The sequence below is a fragment of the Macrobrachium nipponense genome, chromosome 46 (genome assembly GCF_015104395.2).
Source record: "Macrobrachium nipponense isolate FS-2020 chromosome 46, ASM1510439v2, whole genome shotgun sequence".
NCBI classification, from domain to species: Eukaryota; Metazoa; Arthropoda; class Malacostraca; order Decapoda; family Palaemonidae; genus Macrobrachium; species Macrobrachium nipponense.
This window is the reverse complement of record NC_061106.1, coordinates 32026872-32051871: the sequence shown is the minus strand read 5'-3', so window position 1 is coordinate 32051871 and position 25000 is coordinate 32026872. Positions and strand designations below refer to the sequence as shown.

The 25000-nt window shown below is 37.0% G+C and overlaps 1 protein-coding gene across 2 annotated transcripts in view; it reads right to left on the bottom strand.

Moving 5' to 3' along the window:
* The window catches only part of LOC135214883 (dystrophin-like), a 1767410-nt gene that overhangs the window by 1690973 nt on the left and 51437 nt on the right, over positions 1-25000 (bottom strand). Inside the window, exon 1 of one of the 2 annotated variants that reach the window (XM_064249323.1) lies at positions 8493-8839. The exons of the other annotated variant lie outside the window; for it this stretch is intronic. Within the exon in view, the coding sequence (XP_064105393.1) occupies positions 8493-8679 (187 nt within the window). The 5' untranslated portion in view covers positions 8680-8839. Of the gene's footprint in view, positions 1-8492; positions 8840-25000 lie in introns of those variants that run through there. 2 annotated transcript variants of the gene reach the window in all.

The window sequence follows — 25000 nt, the reverse complement described above, 5'->3', positions numbered from 1 at the left end:
AATACTATCATTTATTTTTTGATCACTCAGACTATCTGAATAAAGTCCATTTAAATTGGGTGGATAGCTTTACATGAATTAGATTAATTTGTTCATAATGAATCTTAGGGAAATGAATAGAAAGTAAATTTCACATTGTCATCAAAGACGAAAAAAAAGTTTAAAACGGCATCACGTAACGACACTGTGTCAGAAATTACATCAAAGCTGTGAATATATCAATTAAGTTAGTATGAAAGTCTTTGATGTGAAGGATGTGCTTTCAGTGTTAAAACATGATAACAAGAGTCAAATATAACAAAAGCACATGATCATTTAGTTACCAATTTCCGACGATCTTTATAAACAAATTTAAGGGTGTATATATATAATATATATATATATATATATATAGATATATATATATATAATATATAGACCGTTATAGGACTTCAGGAGGTTCCATGATACAAATGATAAAAGGCCAAGTTTATTAACAAAATAACGTTTCGCACTAATGACTCAGTGCATCATCAGTCTGTGAAAAGTATAAGACTGATGATGCACTGAGTCATTAGTGCGAAACGTTATTTTGTTAATAAACTTGGCCTTTTATCATTTGTATCATGGAAGGCATGCCGTAATTCAATATATCTTGCTAACTGGAATATTATAATATATATATATATATATATATATTATATATATATATATATATATATATGCATACATACATACATACACACATGCATTGTATGTGAGGAATAAGCGAATAACTTTAACGAAAATTTACTTTTTATCCTAATATTAGTTATCATGAAAAGGGACATGGGGCGGCAGTAATTTCAGAAATCAAGGAGGAAAAACCACATTCCATTTATGGTGTACGAACGTGACATCAAATGTACTCCTACTGCACATTCTTCAAAACGAAATCACTGACAAAACGAACTCATTGCTTCCTATTGACCAGAGAAAATAACCAACATGAGCGTAGGACGCTTGACCACTACACGGACCCAGCAATTATGTTGAGAAGAGACTCCATCCAAGGATACCGTGTAGTCGAGTTTCGGAAGTCTCCATTGTCTTGCTTGATTGTCTTAGTTGCATTTTCCGGTCGAATAAAAGAGACCGCGCGTGTTTTACAAGAGTCGCATGTTATTGCGTTCATTGAGCTTGATTATGCAAGCAAAATACTTGAAAGCCCTTCCATTAGTCGCGTTAGTCCGCTCTTCGCTCCGTGGACTGGTTTACATGCAAGGAGTTGGGTGTGAGCGTTCGGAGCTGTATACGTACTACATGTCTGAGACGCTCCATTAGACTGACTCTGCCCTTATATGGGATAGATGAGCAGCAACCCGCTTAAATCCTGCACTGATTAGGCTCAGATTAATTAAAGAAATGCTCTGAAAGGACAAGTCCTCCATGAGTCTCGAATCTTCAGAGTCTCACTGAAAGACAAGGTCTTCAGTCAGCGAACATGCAAAGATGTATTAGTAAAACTAGCCGGTTTCTGGATTAGAGAAAAGTAGAAAGGAAATGAAAAAGGACGTCGAAATTTGAAATTAGTATGAAAATATAATTCATTTACATAGCTCGTTTATGACTTAGACACCAGACTAATGCCTAGACGTAAAGGAAAATCCCATAAGAGAGATAAAGACAATCAGAGGGGTCTATAGGCCTACCATACTCGTGATTAGCAAAAAAAAATAATAATAATAATAAATAAATAGATAAACAAAATAAAAAATAAATAAAAATAAATAAAAAAGAACTAAAGGCAAACAAATTTAGAACCTATTTTTAGTGACAGACGAGCAGTCACAGCATCAAGTAATTAGAGGAATACTAATCACTGAGGAGTAACACCGAGATGTGGTAGCCTGGAAGGTGCTACGTAACAACCTGAAAGGAGATGCCAGTCTCTCTTGCTGAAATCGAACACAGAACAAGGACAGCACGCCACCTTGTAACGGAAAGGAGATTCAATATGGAGTTGGGCAGGTTCTGACTCAATGAATTGCCTTTGGCTTAATCTTATCAATCAAAGGATCAAAGGAAAACTTACTTCAATCTGCAAGTAATACTCCATAAAGACCAGCCGACGATACCGCATAGCTCTGGTAACACATGTTAGGAAAGAAAGCAGAAACTGAGAAACTAAAGGAAGATAAAATGTAACCACTAATTTTGGAATTTGAACTATGTGATCTAGATGGTGTTTAAAGTGAAATACTGGCAGTGGATTGAACTGAATAAGAGTTGACATACCAATTTTTTCAAGAGCAATAATCGGCCTTGGATGCATTAAGCCGAAATAGGTTCAAGTCGCTGGACTAACTATGCTTTTCAGATAAGATTTTACATAATTGAAGTTATTAACAGATACAATGTAAAAGTAGTCGCGTTTTTATTTAAAGTTCTCATGATATTTGCTGAAATTGACGGTAACAACATATTAATAGGTAATTAGGAAATGATAAGTTGCACCAAAACTACCTATAACACATCAGTGATGGCGATTGGTTTATTTCAAACTAGCCAGCACCAGCCTAGCCCCTTAATTAAAGCGGGGGTAAGATTGAGTTAAATGGGAAGAAGAGGCTTAGTGTGGACCTCTGAACTCATCCATACCCCAGATCCAGACGCAAGATTTAAATACATTGAATTTCAAAGCAAAATTTATGCATTTGTCAGAGTATGCACATGAAATACAAATATGTAAGCAAGTACATTTCGCATTTGCACACACACACACATATATATATATATACACAATATAATACACACACACACACACACACACACACACACACACACACACATATATATATATATATATATATATATTAGTATATATTAGTATATATAATTAAGAAGCAATCCCCAAACATCATTAGAATTTCCGACAGACAAGTTTGATTACAAAGTATTCTGTTAGTTTCATTTACCAGTATGTACCGCTTTCCACTGCCTAATAGTGCTTTTATTACATAGGTATCAATATTCAGGCATCAAAAAAGCAGTTCCATGAATGAGTGATAATTTAAAAGGAATAATGTGGTTGATAACCGGTTGTAAAGACATCTCCCTGAGACTGGTCTCTGCCCTGCACCGCCATAGGCTACTGTACACCTTGGGCTGGGAAAAAACCATGATATAGATTATAATAGAGAGAGAGAGAGAGAGAGAGAGAGAGAGAGAGAAAGAGAGAGAGAGAGAGAGAAACTATTCTAGATTTTGTTTATTTGCTTGTTTGTATGGTGTTTTTGCGTTGCATGGAACCAGTGGTTATTCAGCAACGGTACCAACGGCTTTACGTGACTTCCGAACCACGTCGAGAGTGAACTTTTATCACCAGAAATACACATCTCTGACCCCTCAATGGAATGACCGAGAATCGAACTCGCGGCCACCGAGGTGGCAAGCCAAGACCATACCGATCACCCCACTGAGGCGATACTATTCTAGGTGAAGGATAAGTCATTCTTCAACCAAATTACACCTAAACTTCGAAGAAATTCGAGTAGCTTTACTCGATAAATATTTCGAAAACTATAAAATTAATTTGGACAAGTGATTATAGCTTTAACATCGAAGTAAAGGCAACATGATCAGGGCGTTAAAAAAAAAAGAAGTATAACCTGTATAACATCCCATTTACTTTCACCTAGCACCAAGCCATGCGATCGAATTCTGAAGTGAGAGGGGATGAGATGCGATTTTTATTCTTTAGACTTTACTGATAAGCCTAGCAATAAAGAGAGAAGACTAACCTCGCTTTTGCGAGGAATTTCCTTTCTGTAACAGACAGGCTGTCATATCAGATTTTCATAGTCGTGAGAATAAACCCTTAACCCTTACCTTGAGTCACGGGAACCAGGACAGGCCTAATAAACCAGTACAAGAACCGCCGAGCTTTAGTACCCAAAGAAAAAATGCCGTAGGACTGCTACGCCAAAGAAGTAAAGCATAAAAAAGGGAGAGGAATCAGAAAATAATGGACAGAGCCTGAAAGTCAACAGAACATGTGGGTATAGTAAGATAAAAAAAAAAAAAAAATCTAACGAATGTAAACTAAAAGAAAAATTCAAAAGATGCCTGGAAAATGATAAAAGATCTGATTTGGGAAAAGAATAATGGAAATAAAGAGCGATAAGAGTGGATGGAAAATGTCATATCTTTCCTGGTATTTTTTATATGCAACACTTAAAAACTACATCAAATATTTTTTTTACATAGTTCTAAAAATATTCAGCGTGCCATAACTACAACATACCCTACAAAGCGACATGCAATCCAGTAAGATTTACATTAATCAAATGCAAATGACTCACAATGTATGACTAAACGAAAATAAGTGCTCACAAGAAACAATAAACCGACGAAAGTCTCCGACAGGAAGGCATCATTCATTAGCTTACAAGCCTTGAGCACAACAACAATGGAATGATTGAGCGGTTGTAAAATTCGGCTTTGTAGACGCCGCAAACACCAGTTGCTTTATTGCGACGACTGCGTACAAGACTGCCGCCATGACGAAGGAATGAAATTCCCCTTGGCTCAGAAATCAGTCGCTGAATCGTTTACCGCCGACCTCATGAGAGCGAAGATCATTGAAAAGAAGGAATATAATAGAATTTAGATTTTAGGCCAAGCGCTGGGACCTATGAGGTCATTCAGCGCTGAGACGGAAATGCACAGAAAGGTTTAAAAGGCGCAACAGGAGGAAAACCTCGCAGCTGCACTTTGAAACAACTGTTAAGAGAAGTTGGAAAGGGAGATGGAAGAAAGAGAATATGAACGTAGGTACAATAAAAGTAATGAAAGGGGTTGCAGCTAGGGGCCGAGGGGACGACGATGCAAAGAAGCATGAGGTGCTGATGGCACTAACGCCCCCTCCCTCCCCTCCCAACCCCCCTACGGGAATTGAAAAAATGGGAACACTTGCCGTCAGCTCTTGTACACCAAAACCCAACAGTGGTGATTCAAGTATATACTCGTTCTAAAGGAGCCTTGAATCCCTAGCCAGCTTAGCAACTCAGAATTTTGACTGTATGTAAAGAAACTACCTATATTTAATATATGCGTAGCTCGTCAGTAAGAGTGCCAGCGATGTCCCTAAAGAAGCAGTGGGGTGCGGCCAGCGATGCCAAATGACGTGCAAGGAAGAAATAGTTGCAAATGAGCTCAGTGCCAAGAGATGTCACAATTCGACGCGAATTACAAATGTAAATAGTCCTTTTTGGGGCGTGAGGATTTGGCATTATCAACATCATGAAGTGTATGCATCTGGATGCAAAATTCATGCTAGTTAATTGAAGATAAATGTGTTAAGCCTCCTTAAAATCCGTTTGATATAATACAACACAAATTGCTGACGAAAACTAAAGTTTGAACGCTAGCTCCTAGTTCATAAAATGGCTCATAGGAGAGAACTAAGAATAGTTGGTGTATACTGGGGAACACCTAAACACAATTCTTAAAAATAATCTGGACTTAAACGAGAACTAAGAATAGTTGGTGTATACTGGGGAACACATAAATAAAATTCTTAAAAATAATCTGGACTAAAACGAAGATAAATGTAAGCGATAATAAGCGCGGAAGTGATTAAAGACGAACCCTACGAACCTTCAAGCATGTGCAACCTGCTTGTCAGTCTCGGTATATAAATTCATATATACTTTTTATTAAAAAAAAAAAAAATTTTCTTTAGAGAACAACACCTTTACAGGTAACAAAAAGTGAAAATAAAAAAATTAAACAAATGCAAAATACTCTAAGACATGGATGACTGATATATTTGTGGTAAAAATAATTTATCACACGTATACGAGAAAACATAAAGTAAGTGCTCACGACGATAAAGCAGATAAACTGCTTAATCAACAAAAGTCTTACCTTTTTCGAACCACACGAAGCCAAGGATTACCACAATTTTTGTTTCTCTCTCTCTCTCTCTCTCTCTCTCTCTCTCTCTCTCTCTCTCTCCATGCTTCACTTTCCTACCCGAGTCAGACGTCAGGATATTGCCTTATATGTCCTGATGCTAATCATTTCGCCTCCGCAGATCAGCAACACAACCCCGCTTCTGATGACATCAGCTTCTGCGGCCGCATCAAGGGAAAAGGGTACTCCAGTTTCTTTCGACGTCCAGCGATTAACTCTACCAGTAGCCTCCTTTTCTCTTTTATGTTTTCCTACTTACATAAGTTCATGATGAGCATGTATATATATATATATATATATATATATATTATTATATATATATATATATATATATATAACGCATTAAGCTACAAATGTCCTTTAATATCTAACTCGCTCTACCTCGGAATTAATATATTTTCATATGTTAAACGAAGGGGAATTTTTTTTAGTTGATATTAAAGAACATATATGAATCACGGTGATGTGATCAGGCTTATTCCTATATATATATATATATCATATATATATATATATATATATATATATATATATATGTATATTAGTATATATATATGGGACTATTTTTATCATTACTTTAAAACTACAAAAAGGTTGTGACTACTTATGTTAAAATATTCTAACAACTTACGTATACAATGTCAAAAAGCACTCGTTAATCAATAGCTGCAAAGAGCCAACTTAAAAAAATTAACGTATTAATAATGTGATTAATATGAATCCAAAATACATAGGCATCGTAAATTATATTTCGACCACAATCTTTCACCAATTTGGGCGTTGTAGACAAACAAGATGAGTCATCAGGAAGAAATCGTGCGAAAATCAAAAATCCTCGTGTCGTGTTGCCAGTACTGAAACTTCATCATATCAGAATTTGCAGCAAAAACAGTATTTGCATGATTTTACAAAGAAATAAAAAGGTAACTTAATAGAAAGTGAGTAGGATGATTCTTTATTCATTCTTTGTAAGGAGAGAAAGAACACACTTAATTTGTGTACATTATGAACTTGTGTATATTAGATGAACGAGCATATTGAACTTGTGCGTATTAGATGCCATTATTCGTTGCCATTTTCACTGGTGGTCTTCATGGTACTGTTCTGGTACAGGTCACGTATTTAGACTTTTCGAGCGATATTGATCATTGGCAACTAGAATGATAGTAGTAATAAAACCCTTTTGCAGGTATTCGCTTTCCACGGACGCAAAATGAGGTAGCTGTCAATCTAAACAGAGATCTGGAGTGGGTGACTAAGAGTGCAGCTATTTTGGCAAGCCCGAGAATATATATCGATTGGACGATCTCGTAGCTGGCAACCTCTTCTTGATTCACTGTGCAGTGGAAACACTATACTTGACAACCCTGAGTATTTGACAATACTTAAGGTTATTTCGGCTCCAAGTTTCGTTTTCGAGAGAACACTAACGGAAAAGTTTATTTTTTATAGCATTAAGAGAATATATCTCATAAAGCTACCACAAAACTGTTCTGAAGACTTCTATCTGTAGAGGCGATGGCTTATTTTAGGCTACACAGTTTTCAGCTTTTTCCGGGGATATTTTTTTATCATTCACTTTTCCTTATTTCCATCACCAAAGCTATTAGAAAATGTTTCGTTTTATGTACCATTAAAATTAACATAAATCACAAGCTAGATGCCTTTCGGGTGATAAAGAAAAAAAACCTAGTTAATTTTTGACAACTGACAAAAAACCAGAATTCTCTTTTCGATCATTAAAGCTTTAAGGTTTGCCTTATCTCATCCTGTTTGGAATACTGCTTTTCATACTCATAGAACTTCATCTCTCGTTTCCCTAAGATGGATGATTCAAAGGTAATTTGTCTGTTCTACGCCATCCTTACTTGCCTCTCTCCTAGATCATTTTTCTTTCTGCCACAAAGTGGCACCTCTGTCTCTTCTATCTGTCTTATCTATCTATCTATCTATCTATATAGAGTCAGTTAGCATTGTGATGGCACGGGCGCTTGCTCTTCAGCAGTCCGTAACTGATGATTCCGATTCTGCTGAGAAAAGTCAACTAATCTTCTCTTCAAGTACTGCTTCAACTCACGGTCCCCTCTCCTAGTTGTGATCACAACACCTGTGAAACCCCTTGTTGCTTGAATTGTACGATTCGGACAACATTTTATCTTATTTTTTATATCTTTTTAGTATCTCCGTTAACTCAACAATTCCTTCGCTTACTCTGAAGATGAACTCGGACTTTTCTGTGCCTTTCTTTTTTTTTTTTTTTTTTTTTTTTTTCAACAGACCTGGCCTAACAAAGACATCAGGGTCCCTGGCTCCAGGGCTCTGTATTAAAAAACAATACATACAAACAAACAAAGTACTGGTAATATTTGACAAAAATTCCAAATCTAAACTAAAACACATTCAATTCAGTGCACTCAAGCTTCATCTACGGCATCCATTCAGTAAAGAGTAAGAACAAAATCTCTCCATTCAGTAAACAGTAAGACAAATCTCGCTGTTCAGCGCCTGCTTATAATCCTCACACGTGCAAGAGGCCTCCGCAAAAGAATACTTACATTTGTCATCCTCGTTGTCAGCTTCAGCTGTCGCAGCAGAGGCTGATCCATCAGTAGTAGACTGTGCAGCCTCAGGAGAAGCAGCAGTAACAGTAGCATCTGTTACAGTTACAGCAGGAGGAGAAGGGGCGCTGCCTTCTTCCTTCTGACCTCCTTCTTGCTCCTGCTTGTCGGTACCCCCATCCATTGTATGTGGGAGGGCTCTTACCCTTGCATACCACAAAGGAAGGCTTGTGGTCCTCCTCGCCGTTCACTTGCACAATTTCACCAAGGCACCGGTCGATCACACAAAAATTTGATTACTTATTCGCTTTATGGAATTTTCAAAAACTTGAGCGCTATTTAATCTTGGAAATAAAAAGAACACTTTTTTTTATTCACTTTTGCATGGCCACTAGCAATACAGAACTCACAACATCTATAATAATAATAATAATAATAATAATAATAATAATAATAATAATAATAATAATAATAATAATGGCAGTCAGCAGTAGCCCAGTTGTATCATTTATGACATGATTGAAAATAATAAAATTCATAAGCATGAGAGGTACATTTCGGAGTAAATTTTAAAAAGAGAGAGAGAGAGAGAGAGAGAGAGAGAGAGAGAGAGAGAGAGAGAGAGAGAGAGAGAGCGCAAGGTTAAGCTTTGGTAGCTAGGTAGTGTATTTTGGCTAATTCGCGCGATTCACAACTTCAACAAATCTTAAAAAGACTTGGAAAGATCATCTGATTTGAGGATTAAAATACCTTGCAGAATCAATAAATAACAGAGTCTGCATTTCTACCTATATTAGTTAAAAACTGGTTTATATGCTAAAAAAATTATTAAAACCAACTTTTTTTTAAAGTAATAAATTACTTTGAAATCTTGCTGGCCGTTTGACAGAATACTAATTACAATTAATTATCTCAGCCTAAATAAGTAACAGAAACAATGATATATTAGAATAATTGTTGTTTAAACAGTTTAAAGAGATTGCCATCCTTTTCCTTTGGCTCAATATGCTAATCAAATCATGGTTTCCATATGTAAATCGTTAACAAAGCACAGTTTCTATTCTAAAAAGGGAAATAATTAAATAGAAAATTAAATCAGCAGTTAAAACATTTTCAGTTCTCCCTATACCAGTCAATTAAATAAAACAAATAGAATTTCCAATTAAAAAAATAGTTCCCACTATAGCAGTCAATTGAGTTACGCAATTTTAAACCTGTTGAGTTTTGCAACATGCAAGTTATCCCGAGTTTCACTATCACTTCCTAACCGCTCTCAGCAAACTTGCTACTGTCAGCAGTAAAATCTACGTCAACGCCAATATGGTCCAACGAATGATAAAAATAGACCTTACAAAGATCTCCTCTTTTCACCGAAAACCGTGCCCACAACCACATAAACACCGACAGACTTGCATAAAAAAGCACAAAACTATTTTTGACGCCCCACCTAAAAGGTCGTAAATCATTAAACTCGAGGCATTTGAATCCCAGGGGCTGGGTGAAGGAAGCCGACAAATCTTCTTCACTGTTCACTCTTGGGTTTCTTCACGCCAAGATCGTAATCTCGTCTCTGACATTAGTAACTCAATACGTACTCTATTGGCAGCAGTAATGAATAATAGGAAAACGCAAGATCTTAACACAGGGTTGGCAATGCTTAAATCAAACTGATTTACTCAAGTGATTAAATCACTGTGATTTTTTCATTTAAAAAAAATCATGATTTTTTTTATTTTTCTTATTTTTTTAATTTGAAAGCAAACAAATTGAAAAATATAGTTTGGAGGTTAACAAAAACTTAAGCATAACTGTGCTGCATCTATTAATTTTGATAAAAAAAAAATTGCAAGTACATACTACTTTAGGCCAGCACTGGAAACTGAAAAAAAAAATCAATAGTAATTTTGTCATAAAATACATTTTGAGTAATAAAAGGATCGAAAAAAACATCTAAGAAATAAAAAATCAAATAAATAAAAAATATCAAATAAATAAAAAAATCAAATCACAGATTTTTTAATTTATTTATTTATTTAATTTTTAAATCAAAATAATCACCAACCCTGGTACAATATAAATAGCATCTCGGGTTACTGGCAGCAGTAATGAATGGAAGAAACTCCACGATATTAAGGAGTCTATATCACGAGACATAAAACAGCATCTTGGGTAATGGGCTTTTTCTTCTGTGCATCAAAGCCTGATGAGGGCCGGGCTTATGCCTGAGACGTCAACCTCGATAGGCTTAGTAGGGTAAAGTTAGGGTTAATGTAAATACTACTGTGACAAGTGGCTGATAAAGATCATGTTAATAACATTCAAAACATTATTAGACTGTGTATGGTGTTGGCGTGCCACCTCGGTGGCCACGAGTTCGATTCTCGGGCATTTCATGGAGGGGGTGAGAGATGTGTATTTCTGGTGATTGATGTTGGCTCTCGACGTGGTTCGGCAGTCACGTAAAGCCGTTGGTCCCGTTGCTGAATAACCACTGGTTCCATGCAACGTAAAAACACCGTACAAACAACTAAACAAACAAACACAATATGGCAAGATTAAAAATCTTAATTACGCCTACAGACTGAATAATATTTTTTCATTAATACGATACTTTATAACAGTGAAACTGGTAAAAAAAAAAAGATCATGTTTTCAATATGTTTTCAATAATTTTTCTTATAAACATAACTAAAGCTTTTAAAACCTACTGCAATTCGCAGGTCAACCACGGCCTAATTCTCTTAAAAATAATGGACAGAATGGCAAGTCAGAAAAGTCAAACTTTATACGATTTCTTAGTTGACAAATTACAATTATTTCACAAGATCAAATATGGTCTTAAATTATTCAGCTTAATATAAAAAAAAATATCCTCTTCCCATTGTTATCAGTAATTTATTGTTACCGCTCATGCCTTGGCATCCTCTAACTCTTTATTTGTCCATTTAGTGGCCGCCCACCCCCACCCCCCCCCCCCAACAAAAAAAAAAGTGTGACTGAATAAAAATATACACTGACTGATAAGTCAGTACCGTGATTCAGAGGGGAGAAATGTAAATAAGAGGAGAGGTAAACCTCAACCTACTGCAACAACAGGCATTAAAGTCACCTGTTGAAGGTCCTCTCCGTCTTCAATCTCGTTCTTTTCTATCCCTCTTAAAACCCATAAGGCTTAACGAAATGTCTACCGTCCTACAAACTAATGCTAAGACCGGTCTAGGTCAGATCTCTGTCTTCCCATAGTTCAGCGGAGTTGAAAAATTCGACCAGACTACTGAAGGTCGATCCGAGTAAAGGAATGTCTTTTCTGACTGTGATATTCAACAGGTAGTTGCACCGATATTGTGGACTATGTATATCATTAATACAAGTGAATAAATCATTACCAACTGCAGATATATATTAATACCGATATTGTGGGCTATATCATAAATACAAGAGACTGTATCATTACTAACTATAGATATATATTAATACCGATATTGTGGACTATATCATTAATACGAGTGAATAAATCATTATTAACCGCAGATATATATATATCCGATTGTGGACTATATCATTAATACGAGTGAATAAATCATTATTAACCGCAGATATATATATTAATACCGATATTGTGGACTATATCATTAATACGAGTGAATAAATCATTATTAACCGCAGATATATATTAATACCGATATTGTGGACTATATCACTAATACAAGTGAATGTATCATTATTAACAGCAGACATACATTTATACCGATATTGTGGAATATATCATTAAAACAAGTAAATGTTCCATTATTAGACACAGAAATATATTAATACCGATATGATGGACTAATTTAAACGAAAACACAAAATAAAGTTCATCGTGAATAAAGCTTATTCCAACTCAAACGGAAATACGAAATAAAATTCATCGTGAATAAAGCTTATTTCAAACCAAAGTACAAAATACATTTTATCGTGAATAAGGATTATTTCAAATGTAATTGTAACCAAGAGGTTTTTCTTTTCAGCGTATAATAATGTATTGTAGCCTACACACTCTTAAGGCCCAACTATTTTGGACGTTAAAAAATAGTTGAATCCCAAAAAATATCTATTCAGTAACAGGTCAGGGAATCCTTTTCTTCTTCTTTGCGGATCTTCCCTGACTAGCAACGTTTGCCAGTTGCAGTTAGGAAAAAAAAAAAAACTCCCTTTCCATTACCATTTTTAGTTCTGGTTTAATGGGAGTGGTCACTGACTCACACAGCCCACCTCACCAGAGTTGTTCTTCAGCTCTTGCCTTACGAGAGAGAGAGAGAGAGAGAGAGAGAGAGAGAGAGAGAGAGAGAGAGAGAGAGAGAGAGAGTCCTCACATTCACGTAAGATCAAAGAAAATCCGGCAACTCTTATCTCGGCCATTAAATAGGATTTCTCTCTCTTTCAAGGAATGAAGTAGTATTAAAATGTGATAAAAGAGAATGAGGAAAAACATTAAACTGAATCATGCAAACATGTTTTTCTCCTTTTCTGGAGCTACGAATCTTAATCTACTTGCTTTTTCTAACTAAAAAAAACGCCATTTACTTTATCAGCAATGAAAGGCTACTCTTCCTTTCAATATCCACAGTGACTGACCATGAGGTTGATATTCGGTTTACTTATCACCGAGGTGCCCAAACTTTACATCGGTGGGCCCAATCCATCACAACAATCAGAAGACTGCGGGCTGCTCTAGGAGCAAGAGCCCGTGCTGGCATAAGGCCAGCTTAATCTCGAACAACAACTATCAGATGTGAAAAAAACATCTCTACTTATCACTGGTACACGATTCACACAAAAGGTACATACACACCCATAGTTGAAGGAGCCCGGGGTAGGGTGGGGGGGGTGACAGCAAAAGGAATGGAGGCGGAAGGGGGAGTTAGGGAAAGTGGCTGACCTGGGGAAGAGGGAGAGAGAGAGAGAGAGAGAGAACTCGCGGTGATGTAACTTGAGTCTATTTGGGCAATGGAGCGGCGGCTTTCTATAACACAAGCTTGGAGGAAGAAAGAAAAAAAATGGGGATTTTTCTTCATTTCTTCTTCGTTTCTCTTCTGACATTAGAGTGAGATATGCGAAGAAAAAACGAGGCCGCCTTTGACCCGGACTGTCCTTACGTGAATCATTACTACAGGCTATGTATGAGTCAGCCGATTGGATCTCTATCTATCTCGAATGGGATGAAATGACATCTCGATGGTTTCAGTGAATATGACCGTCATTCCTTCGAAAGTGATTCTTTTGTCTGTAGGCTTGACATTAAAAACTACATTACTGAACATTTTTCTGCTAAGAACACTGTAAAAGAGAGACAGCGCGAGCTGTGGGTGTTTTCATATCAGGTTATTTAGCAGGTTATAAATATGAGAATTGAATTATTTCTGTCTCAAAATACTATTGATATAGTTAGTATATGGATTGGTTATCGACTCTTATAAGGACATATTTACATAAACTGGTCAAAAATCATGGCTAAGATTTAGTCCTTAGATTGGCAAGTACACTGAGAGAGAGAGAGAGAGAGAGAGAGAGAGAGAAGAGAGAGAGAGAGAGAGAGAGATTATTTTACGCTCTGGCAGTTTGTTTCATGAAATCTTAAAAAAAAATTATCACTGCCACTAATCCAAGTTTATCATCACTTCTAATTGTGGTTCAACTGCTCAATAAATAAAAATATTTTTCCATGGTTGTCTTAAAAATACTGATTAACATCTAACACTTTACCAAGACTGCACGTCTTTCCTGCTGTTTAAAAAAAAATCAACGGCTTTCCAAATATTATGGTAAACTTCTTATGTGTGAAGTTCGTTTAGCTGCCATTAACATCACATGACACGATACGAACGGCTATGGGACGACCCCCGTTAGTGCATCCGCGGCAGCGGCAAATTGCACATCATTGCTTCTCCTGGGGAGGATGTGGCACATTCAAATTCCATCGAATAGAGGGCTCCAATTAAAATACCAGACGTATCGCGCAAACAACGAAAGAAAATCTCTTTGTTTATAGAGAACAAATAAACCTTATTTGCTTCCCTACTCAGTGAGGTAAACCAACTCCACCATTATCACCGAAATCATTTCACTTTTCACTATCATCTCACTTTCCCCCCCAATTTTACACATTGAATGATAACTCACACAACCCGGCTGGCTACAAAGGTCGCATATCTACAGAAAAGATAGGGCTCAAAAGATTAAGGTATACTTGGCAACCGACACACGTTCGTATCGTCATTCAAGTTTCTTAGGGTAGAGATATGGCCTCAGTCGACTAGCCTCCCCGTACGTACTTTTTTCTCTCTTTTTTTATGACGGACGATTGTGGCATCGCCGTATCTTTATATTCCGACATCACCTGTCGTTGCATGAAATTCACTCATTCATATCACACTCGTAGATGGTAGAACGAAAGGCAGGTGTGATCCAGCACAAAGATATCCCCGATATTCTTCTTCAGTCCTTCAAATTTCCGTATGATTGGAAATAAGACGAGCTATCAATGCAATGGCAGCGTAATGTGGCCGCACATATGCAGAAATAAACACTTGTGGAAAATTTGTCTACAAGACAAACACTACCCACAGTCGTTGTCACAAGGAAGGCCAGGTACATACTGGCCCTGCCCAGACCGTGGAACCTGCCCAATACTACTGCTGCTGCTGCTGCTGCCCGAGACACAAACGCACATACGCACCTACAAATGCCGGCACTCGCCACAAACATCCTCGATCATATAAAACACTGTAGACGCAAAAGCCACCCATGTACCGACGAGCTGTGGTCGCCACAAGCACATAAATGAGGAGTTGTGTATGGGAATGAATGTCTTTGTTTTGGGGTATGTTTACATTTACAAACAACCATGTTTCTTCAGATGGTCAGCTTGTGTGAGGGATTAATGAGAATATGACTTTTTTTCACCATGAAATAAGCTCATGTGAGGCATTAATGAGAATATGACTTTTTGCATCATGAAATAGAGTCAGGAACGAACAAAGCACAACTGTGGCATGCGTAGGGCATTTATGAGATTTGAAACAACTCGTAGATAATGTATATTACGAAATGAAGGAATAACTTATGACCCAAATTCTAAAGAAAACATTACAAACCGTCCAATTACTGGGAACCAAACATATAATAGAAATACTCTCAGTAAAAGGATTTCGGCTTGTAATTCACAAAGTAAAACCACTGTATATTTCGGCTTGTAATTCACCAAGTAATACCACTGTATAAGTATTTATTAGACTGTGCAAGGAACTTATTCTCTTATCACTTTTGAAGATGATTCTATATCAGTGCGCTTTGCCTACTTATCTAGGACGTTCTTTAACTGCTCGTTTTGACAGACACGGATGAAAGGCTTTGTACCTATATTCATTAATCCGTAGTTTATTTCCAGCTTGGGCTCCCTCCAAAATTGTCCAACGGCCCCCTCACTACATTTTCTATTTATAGGACTTTGGACATGGCTATCGAGAGCTGCCACCTCTTGCTAAATCACAAAGCAAGCGCCAAGCATTACATCTTCTTGGACTGCGTGTGAAAACTGTGCTTCTATGATTCAATCGATTATATCAGACTGCAAACAACGTTACAAAAAATTTATGCACATTCGTTTCAAAATATTATCGCATGTCATTTGTAGATTCAGCTTTGCTAAGCATCAAGGAAATGCTCTTAATGCAAATATATTTCTCTACTCTCTCATACCGGTCGAGATAATTATTGCATCTCAGCTCACACCAAAATATCACCAACGTATTGAAAAATTTGCTAATGATGTGCTTGTACACTTGTGCGGTTGCTTTCGTAGACATTGCCCTTCCCGATTTATAAATGAATGATTAGTTCCGCTAACTCCGATGTAAAATGTTGATATTATGCTGTAAAGCTCTCCTACCTGTTACGGACTTGACATTGGAAGTTACTGAGTGTAAAGTACTTTATACATATACTACCTAGTAAAAGTCTAGTACAAACTGCACTGCGAGTTTGAACTTAACTGATTTTATCTTCGTAGTACGGCACGCCAGCCTCTACTTTCTACAGTTACGTAACTGCAAACTGGTACTGTAGCTCCTCTTGGAAACGAAAACGGAAAACACGGACAACTCTTAATCATTCATTTCCACTACAAGGAAGTCTATGCTTTCCCCTGCGCCGTCTACATAATTCAACCTTCCTGCTTTTCTAAGGGCGGGTTTGTCTATTCACTTCTGGATAGATTCCTGGTAATTCATATTGCAGCGACCGGGTTAATCCTGAGTCTGTAGCAGGATTGATGGTCTTCGTAGGTAGTCAGATTTAACTACCTACATGGAGAAGGAACGTTGTGCTTTTCATATTAGTTTTTCATTATCTTATAGTCGTGGCATGATGTACTTTTACCGTGATAATTTAAAACATGGAGAAGCTTGGAGGAGTAAACGGATTACTGAGTGTTACCTATAATATATAAACACAACGTGCAGGCTATCAAAAATGAATTATAGTTAGACTGGTTTTGCAGACTTCAGCGCTAAATGTACGGCAAGCTAACAATCAAGAGCAGATTACCTCGTCGCCACATTTCATAATGGGTGGTACTACGTCCTGTCAAAAATGAAGCCTCAAAAGATAAACAACATTACATACATACACCAAACACTTCCGTACGAAAGGAATGAGCGATAACAAGAACCATGACCTCAGAAGTATAAGATCTTAGAGGGAGCGTAGGACGGAGCATTGACGGACAGCAAGAGAGATAGCGTGCATCCCGAGAGAAACGGAGGGGGGGGGGGGGGGGGGGGGGGGGGGGGGGGGGGGGGTGGGGGGGGGGGGGGGTTTGTCTTAGCCAAGGTAAAGATTGGTCTTAGCCTAGCGCGAGAGGACGTGCCACCAGAAAAGGAATGCCTGACGGAAGACGCTGAATACTAACGACCCAACTCGATCGACGACGTTCGTTCGCTTCCTTCCTAAAGCAAACGCCCCAGGGAGGCTGGGAAGGGAGGAGCCTAGTGATTCACTGATGCATTACCTAATCGGCTTTCTCTAATGCACAAGTGAAATACAATAGAAAACAAGAATTACGAACGTGAGTTTTTGTTTAACGGCGGACATCAAGTATTAACCTATCCAAGCGCATCTTTCACCACAAATTTTATTAACTTTTTTTACTTAGCATCTTTAGTTTTACTTTCTCTACTAATTCAAACGAAGAGATGCTTGAATTCGACGTTTTAACTCTAAAGAACATAAATATGTTATATTGCTAAAACATACTTTGGAAAATGCAACAGAGCCTCTTTTCTCATGTTCATGTTCTCATTTTAATCATACTGGAGCCCATTCCTTCTTATCAATGCAGTTCAACAAATGGAAGAAACTTAAAGGTTAATTCTAAGAAAACCATTCCAAAATTAGTTGCTAAAAAACTGCGTCATCCAGTACATTGTGCAAAAAAAAGTGAGGGGGGCTTCAAAATTATCGTTTCATGAGACATTGTTAGTTATAATATATGACATGTTCAAATCGTGACAATTTATTGGAACAAGTCAAAAGTTAACTGAATTAAGAGCAAGTTTCTGTAATATAGATTGCACGTAGTAGAAGAAAATAACCTAATACAGAAAAAAATAAATAAGAATAATCGTCTTCATACAGATAAAATGAACAAGGTGTAAATAAAATGGAAGAGTAGTCACACACACAAAAAAAGGAAAAAAATCTAAATAAAATACAGTACAGCAACATTGCAGCCCATCCTAAACTCGGTACAAATGTTCCACATTTGAACAGTAAAGAAGAAAATGAAGATGAGGAAAACCTCTGTTTTGGGCAAGCAACATCATGGCAACTCGGCAGAAAAGGAGGCTGGCTAGCTACGATAATAATAATAATACGAGTTCCCAGCTGAAACAAGGATTCTGGAAGACGCCCACCTGGAAATTTTTCGATGACCGACTGGGCCACATTCATCTATCAAGTGTAGAAAATACAAATCGTAGGAGTATCCTAACTCCGATACAGATCTATTCCTAAAAATAATAGGGAAAATGATCTTAAGTAACTGTTAATAACATAATCCATTATGGAGACATACGAAGCCATATAAACATAAAACAGCTTCCTGTCATCGTGAGATGGTTCATCAACTACAAAAGAGTATGCCTGGTAAACAGATGCCAAATGCTTCCAAAAACTCAGAATAATTTTGTTACTAACATGTAGTGAATCACAAAGTGGGTACAAAGTGTAAATTCAGTTAATCAAGTCTTGATCTTACTAGAGTTACAGTGTCACACTTCAGTACACTGCATACTAACCCGTTCCAGGTCTCAATTAAACTAATAATAGGCACACTTCACATCAGGCAAGAAACAGGCACTGCAGAGAGAATTGAATCATCTGCAGAATGCACTGTCATATGTTTTATTACTATATCAACAGTAATGACTAAAAAAAACAAAGCCCTCCCAGAATACTGCCTCGCATTCCTTTTTAACTATTATTTTCCTTCATAACTAGAGAATCTCCTATTCGTTAATTTTTGCAAAATTAAATGTTTATTCTACCTTGATTTCATTATTCCCTTGCAGGGGTACATGTTATATTCCCTCTATCAAAGTGCAAGTACCGAAATTACCTCACGGACGCAAACCACGGCCAGTTCCAATTTTGGCATATGTATGAACTGCTTTTAGTGATAAAACTACTTCGTAAACTTCAGAAAGTAAGGAAAACCAACACAGCAAAAATATAAGGCTGGGTATAAACACTTTTTAACCTTGTATGGGATCAGTTTTATTCACTTAAGCCAGTATTAGAAGAGCGATGTAAGATTAAAAAAACACTTCACTTTAGCAATAACAATCGTATTTCAGGTATTTAAATGCCTGACATTAAAAGATTACTAATCATATTGTACGGTTACTTTACTTCTTTCACGATTACTGCATTTCTCTCTCTCTCTCTCTCTCTCTCTCTCTCTCTCTCTCTCTCTCTCTCTCTCTCTCTCTCTCTCCATTATTTAGTTGTGGTTCATTTTTCAAACAAGGACGAACCACTGCAACATCCCAGCTTCACTGAGAGGAGTTAGAAAGGCACTGACTTTAATATGATTTTTTTTTTTTATTTCATATGGGATGCGTATATGACTGTACCATAAGGAATAGGAAAGGAGGCAGGTCATTTTTTAAAAAATTTTGACAAAGAAATGGAAGACCTTAGCCTTCGTCAGAGGCGATACACGTCCGTCGAAAGAAGTACGTATTAAAAAAAAAAAAAAAAAAAAAAAAAAAAAAAAAAAAAAAAAAAAAACTACACGCACACGCACACACATTGGAACTAAACGCTCAAAATCTCCAGTGGTGTCTTGCTTTACCAAATATACCAGCACTCTATGTTAGAATCCTACGACCATTCTTTGTTCGACACGTGGTATCGCCAGTTCATTAGATCGTCTAATCAATGACTTTAATATCGCCAGTTCATTAGATCGTCTAATCAATGACTTTAATAATCATATGTGTCATTCACTCACAGGCTCTATACACGAACGTTCATATCATACGCCGTCAGGACAAATTTGGTCCGTTTTTCCAAGTCCGCATGTTCCTTATGAATAAAAAATAAAGAAGAAGAAGAAAGAATTTGCACGAGAGGCGAAATCTGACACTCATTTTTGTGACTGAAAGGGGGACACAGTCACTCGAAACTAAGAAGCTTTAGTATTTAACGTTCAATGAGGAATAAGGAGTTGCTGTCTCTTTGTCTGTTCGCTCACACCTTCTGAACATGTTTGTGACCGCATGAGAGAGAGAGAGAGAGAGAGAGAGAGAGAGAGAGAGAGAGAGAGAGAGAATCTCTGAAACTAATTTATCATTTTTGTGTGCCGTGCAGCATGCCGAGAGAGAGAGAGAGAGAGAGAGAGAGAAACTAACATTCTCATTTTTGTATATCGTGCAGCGTGTCAAGTCATATATGCATATTATTTGGAATGTAAGTTTTGAGGCAGGCAATTTTGGGAAAGAGGAGGGAATGACATTCTGACATTTGGAGAAACAAGGCCCTTTGTTCAAAGCTTCAGAACAACTGGCCAATATCAATCACTAATGATGATTCCGCTCCATAACTCATGAAATAGAAGGACCTTTCAAAATCAGTTATCAATAAAACGCTAACTTCACTTTCATCTACATGTTTCATGGTGGTTCTAGAGAAAATGTGTACTCCAAATATTGACAGAGGTAGCTGTTGGTAAAAAATTTTGTATTTTCACAACGAACTGACATTAAAACATCCAAAGTCATTCACTCTTTACGAAGGATCGTCTTCAGGATTAATTCGGATGGAGACAGAGTGCTTCGAAATACGATTTCAGGATGGAAACCCACATAAAGAAACGCCTGGACGAGTTGTGGTGTGTCCCAAACGAAAGTAAAGGCACGAGAACACAGTATTATATAATCTTTTTATGCAGATGTATTTCATATAATACATATAAACGGGCACCGTTTGGAAATTGGACAGTATATGTTTACAGTGAGATATTTTAACTTTAAACTTTATCTTTAGTTGGTCTCAAGTTTCTCGTAATTCTTAAACTACTCCTTTCTCCAACATCATCTACTTAACATTGTGGCGAAATTCACATTTATAATTGTTGTTGCAGCGACACGAAAAGTCATAAATAGTCTACCGATCGAGCGTTCATTCATAATTCAAGGTAACTTTGCAATCAATCAAGTAACAACGCAATCTAAACGGACTCCGTCAGCCATCCGCCCATATGTTTGCGACGCATTCCGCCACCCATTCATCTCCGTCATTTACTACTGTTGCATCCCAGGGTTCATTCATCCTTTGGCCATTAGTGCCTCATTCACCTCGCCCCTACCCAACTTCCTTCTGCCCTATTCCCATTTCATTCTCGACCACTCGCGCCACTTAACAAGCGGAGATGGTTAATAATCACGACCGCTGGATGGATTCTGTCACATTACACGCCACCGATAACGCAAAAGCTGTGCGTATCCCTGGGAGGGTTTCGCATTCCTCTTCTTGCGAGTAAACGGGAGAGTTCTGGCGCTAGACACGGAGTTTGTCTGCTTTACTGATGAAATGCTTCTCCAATTCAGACGTTACATTTGTATCTAAAAATGAGATATTCGGCGGAAGGCGATTCTAATGCATGTGTTTGGTAATGGCATTTTTTTGATAAATAACCAACCGAATATATTCTTGAATCGTTAAATATATACCAAACACTGCCTAACAGGTGGGTGCCATAAACTATTGCGTAGGAAGGTTTGAACGTACGTCAACAATGCACACGCTGATACCAAACATCGTGAGAAACTTTCGGTAATCAGAAAAACATCAGACAATAGTATGAAAACATTTATCGTTTTGTTGCCTCACTCCTAAAAGATGTATTTACTCTGACACGACTGCGGATAAGTATACGGAAAACAAATAGTAGTACTATCTCTCTCTCTCTCTCTCTCTCTCTCTCTCTCTCTCTCTCTCTCTCTCTCTCTCTCTCTCTCTCTGTGCCAGCATCCCATCATCTGACCGACGACGTCACGTTGTCAATGAAGCTACATCCGCGTAATTACGAATAGGAAACTGTCAATTACAGGCATTAAAATACCGTTATTTGTTGCAAGTAAAGGGTCGATATAAATTGTCAAGGTCGTCGAGTGTGCATATCCTCCCTGCTAACAGACAGTCTATTGCTTAACTGGACCAATGCCAATTGCATCGTTCGGGCCACGGCGTAGCGTATATCTGCTGAAATGGTCGAGAATTCATTTGGGAATCGAACTGGGTCCTCCTCCTAACCTCCTCCCCTAGTACGCTTCAGTACGAATTTCACTGTTATGTTTGTTTATTCAGCAGTTTGTCACGTAATATTTGCCTATCTACTGATTGTGAGTTAATCAATCACTAGTAAGTTTTTAAGTTAAAACTGTTGTCCAGTTTCGAGTTTGGAAAGAGTAATAATTTACGGCAATTAAATTATGGTTCTTGTAGTACCTTGTTCGGTTCAGTGGCACTTACTTGGGCATTTTCCAGATATTTAACCAAATTTTTGCGAAGGTGGATCTTTTTTTTTTTTTTATTGATATTTAGACCAGAACAGATTGCCCAACAAAAGAAGATAGTCTGAACTTGTATGCTGCGCTTCCCTCTCAAATAACCGTGAGTAATATTGTACTAAAAGTATTGTGCTCAAAAGTATCTTAGGTCTGCATATGCCAGTGCAAAATAATGGTTGGAACAAATGTGTACTCGAATAAAAAACAGCATTCGTGAAACTGGATGCATCTTGTTATCCAAGATTCAACTATCAATTTTCCTTCTAAAATGAACAACTACAATCAAACTACTCTGTAACAATGTAACACTTCACATGAATTACTTTCGATTTTTCGATTGTTAATGTTCCATTTCCGAAGTCTCTCCTGACCTCTTTAGACACTGACACTGGGCTTCATATCAAGGGAGTTTTACCACTGCGTACTTAAAATATTCACGATCAGCGTCCAGCTGCGTGGATTGCTTTTATCTGCAACTATTCACTAACTGCTTATCACCTGACTTGGTTTCAGCTGTACCAAAGTTTGGATGGGGTGTCTGGTTACCGCTAAAAGTAGACAACTTTCTACTTCTTTTTGTCCAGTAGTTTACTTCGTTCATTTCCTGCGCTCTTCTAGATAGTTTTTATCAGCGTATTAAAACCATTGCCATGACTTCCTCTGTTCAATAAAATTTTTCTTTCATAATATTATATGGAATATTTCTTCAACAGTGACTCCCATTGGAACTGTGGTTCTCAATAAGTACTTTAGGATGAAGTTGGAAGCCTGATGCCCTTGTCCAGACTAACAGCGACTTACTAGAGCCGAGTAACTACCAATTGCATGATTTACTACTTGAGGAATCAAGAGGTTTTCACTGTACGTTCACATCTTCCTTTGTCATGGTCAGTAAATATATAGATATTATTTATATATATTATATATATATATATATATATATATATATATATAAATATACACACACACACACACACATACATAACACACACATATATAATATATATATGATATATATATATAATATATATTATATATATAATAAAATATATATATAAATAGAACATATATATAAATATATATATATATATATATTATATATAGATATATATATAATGAGTGACGACAAGCAAAATTCTATAGGAACTTCAAGGCATAACCCACAGCACTTTCTAGCCATGCCTCCCAAAGGAAAAAAAAGTGAACGGTAGATTTTAACAGCATATACTCATACGTTAAAGACAATAATATCAGGCATCGACAAAAGAGTCATATACGCGTCTGGGAGTGGTTGGCAAAAGAGGCACAGCCGGAGATTTGAAAGCTTTCTAAAAAGGTAAAAGGGAGTTCATGACTACTACGTTTCTACGCAACTGTTACCTTTATTTATTCGTTACATATCAAAATGTTTTACACGTGCACTGGTATAAGGAATACATTTTACATACAAAGGAGATGGTGTTTGAATGCTCAAAACGTGTGTGTGTGTGTGTGTGAGTGGGACAACTAGACTGAATGGATGTTCAAGTACTGAATAACATGGAGTTAAACATCTCTCAAAACTAATAATTTTCATTAGTGCGTTCCACAAAATTGTTAAACTTATTAAGACGACAGCTACCATTCTAAAGCCCATAGCATCAGTAAACAAATTATAATTCTTTCGTAGTAACAAAAAAAAAAAAAAAAAAAAAAAAAAAAAAAAAAAAACTCCCACAGATTCCCAGGAGGAAATCCATGTTTGTAACATACATAACATCTCTACATGAGTCAGTGTAAAACGCCACACAACCACACTATCCCTACATGAGTCACTGTAAAACGCCACACAACCACATCCTGTACATTTAAACCGAAGCAAAATATAAACAGCATGTGGATGTTGAGCCTTGAGCATCGTTGTCTGCAACTCCCAACTGAATCGAAAATAAAAAATATATTTGCTGTGGGTATCTCCATAAAGCAAATCAATTGCATAAACAACCATTTCCTTGATGATGACAACTAGATATCAGGTGCACATGATCTTTGAAGTTCCATTCAACAAAAGATTACTGTTCACTCTTACAGGAAAAAAATTAATCACAGGAACAAAGCGATACAAAGAACACACACAGAGGCTTTATATTATATAGGGTCGCAAGTGCACATGCTTACACAGACACGCACACACGTACACAAGCACATACATACACAAATGGAAGCATTACAAATGTGTACAGTAGGATATTTATGATCACAAAAGGGCGTTGTGCTGGTAAAATTAAGAATTATCTCAGTTGTAATGGAAAGGCGCAAAAAAATCAATCATATTTAGATAATTGACACAGGAACGTTATATGTAAATACTGAGATAAAATTTATCCAAATAAAAACAGCCTAATTCAAAGG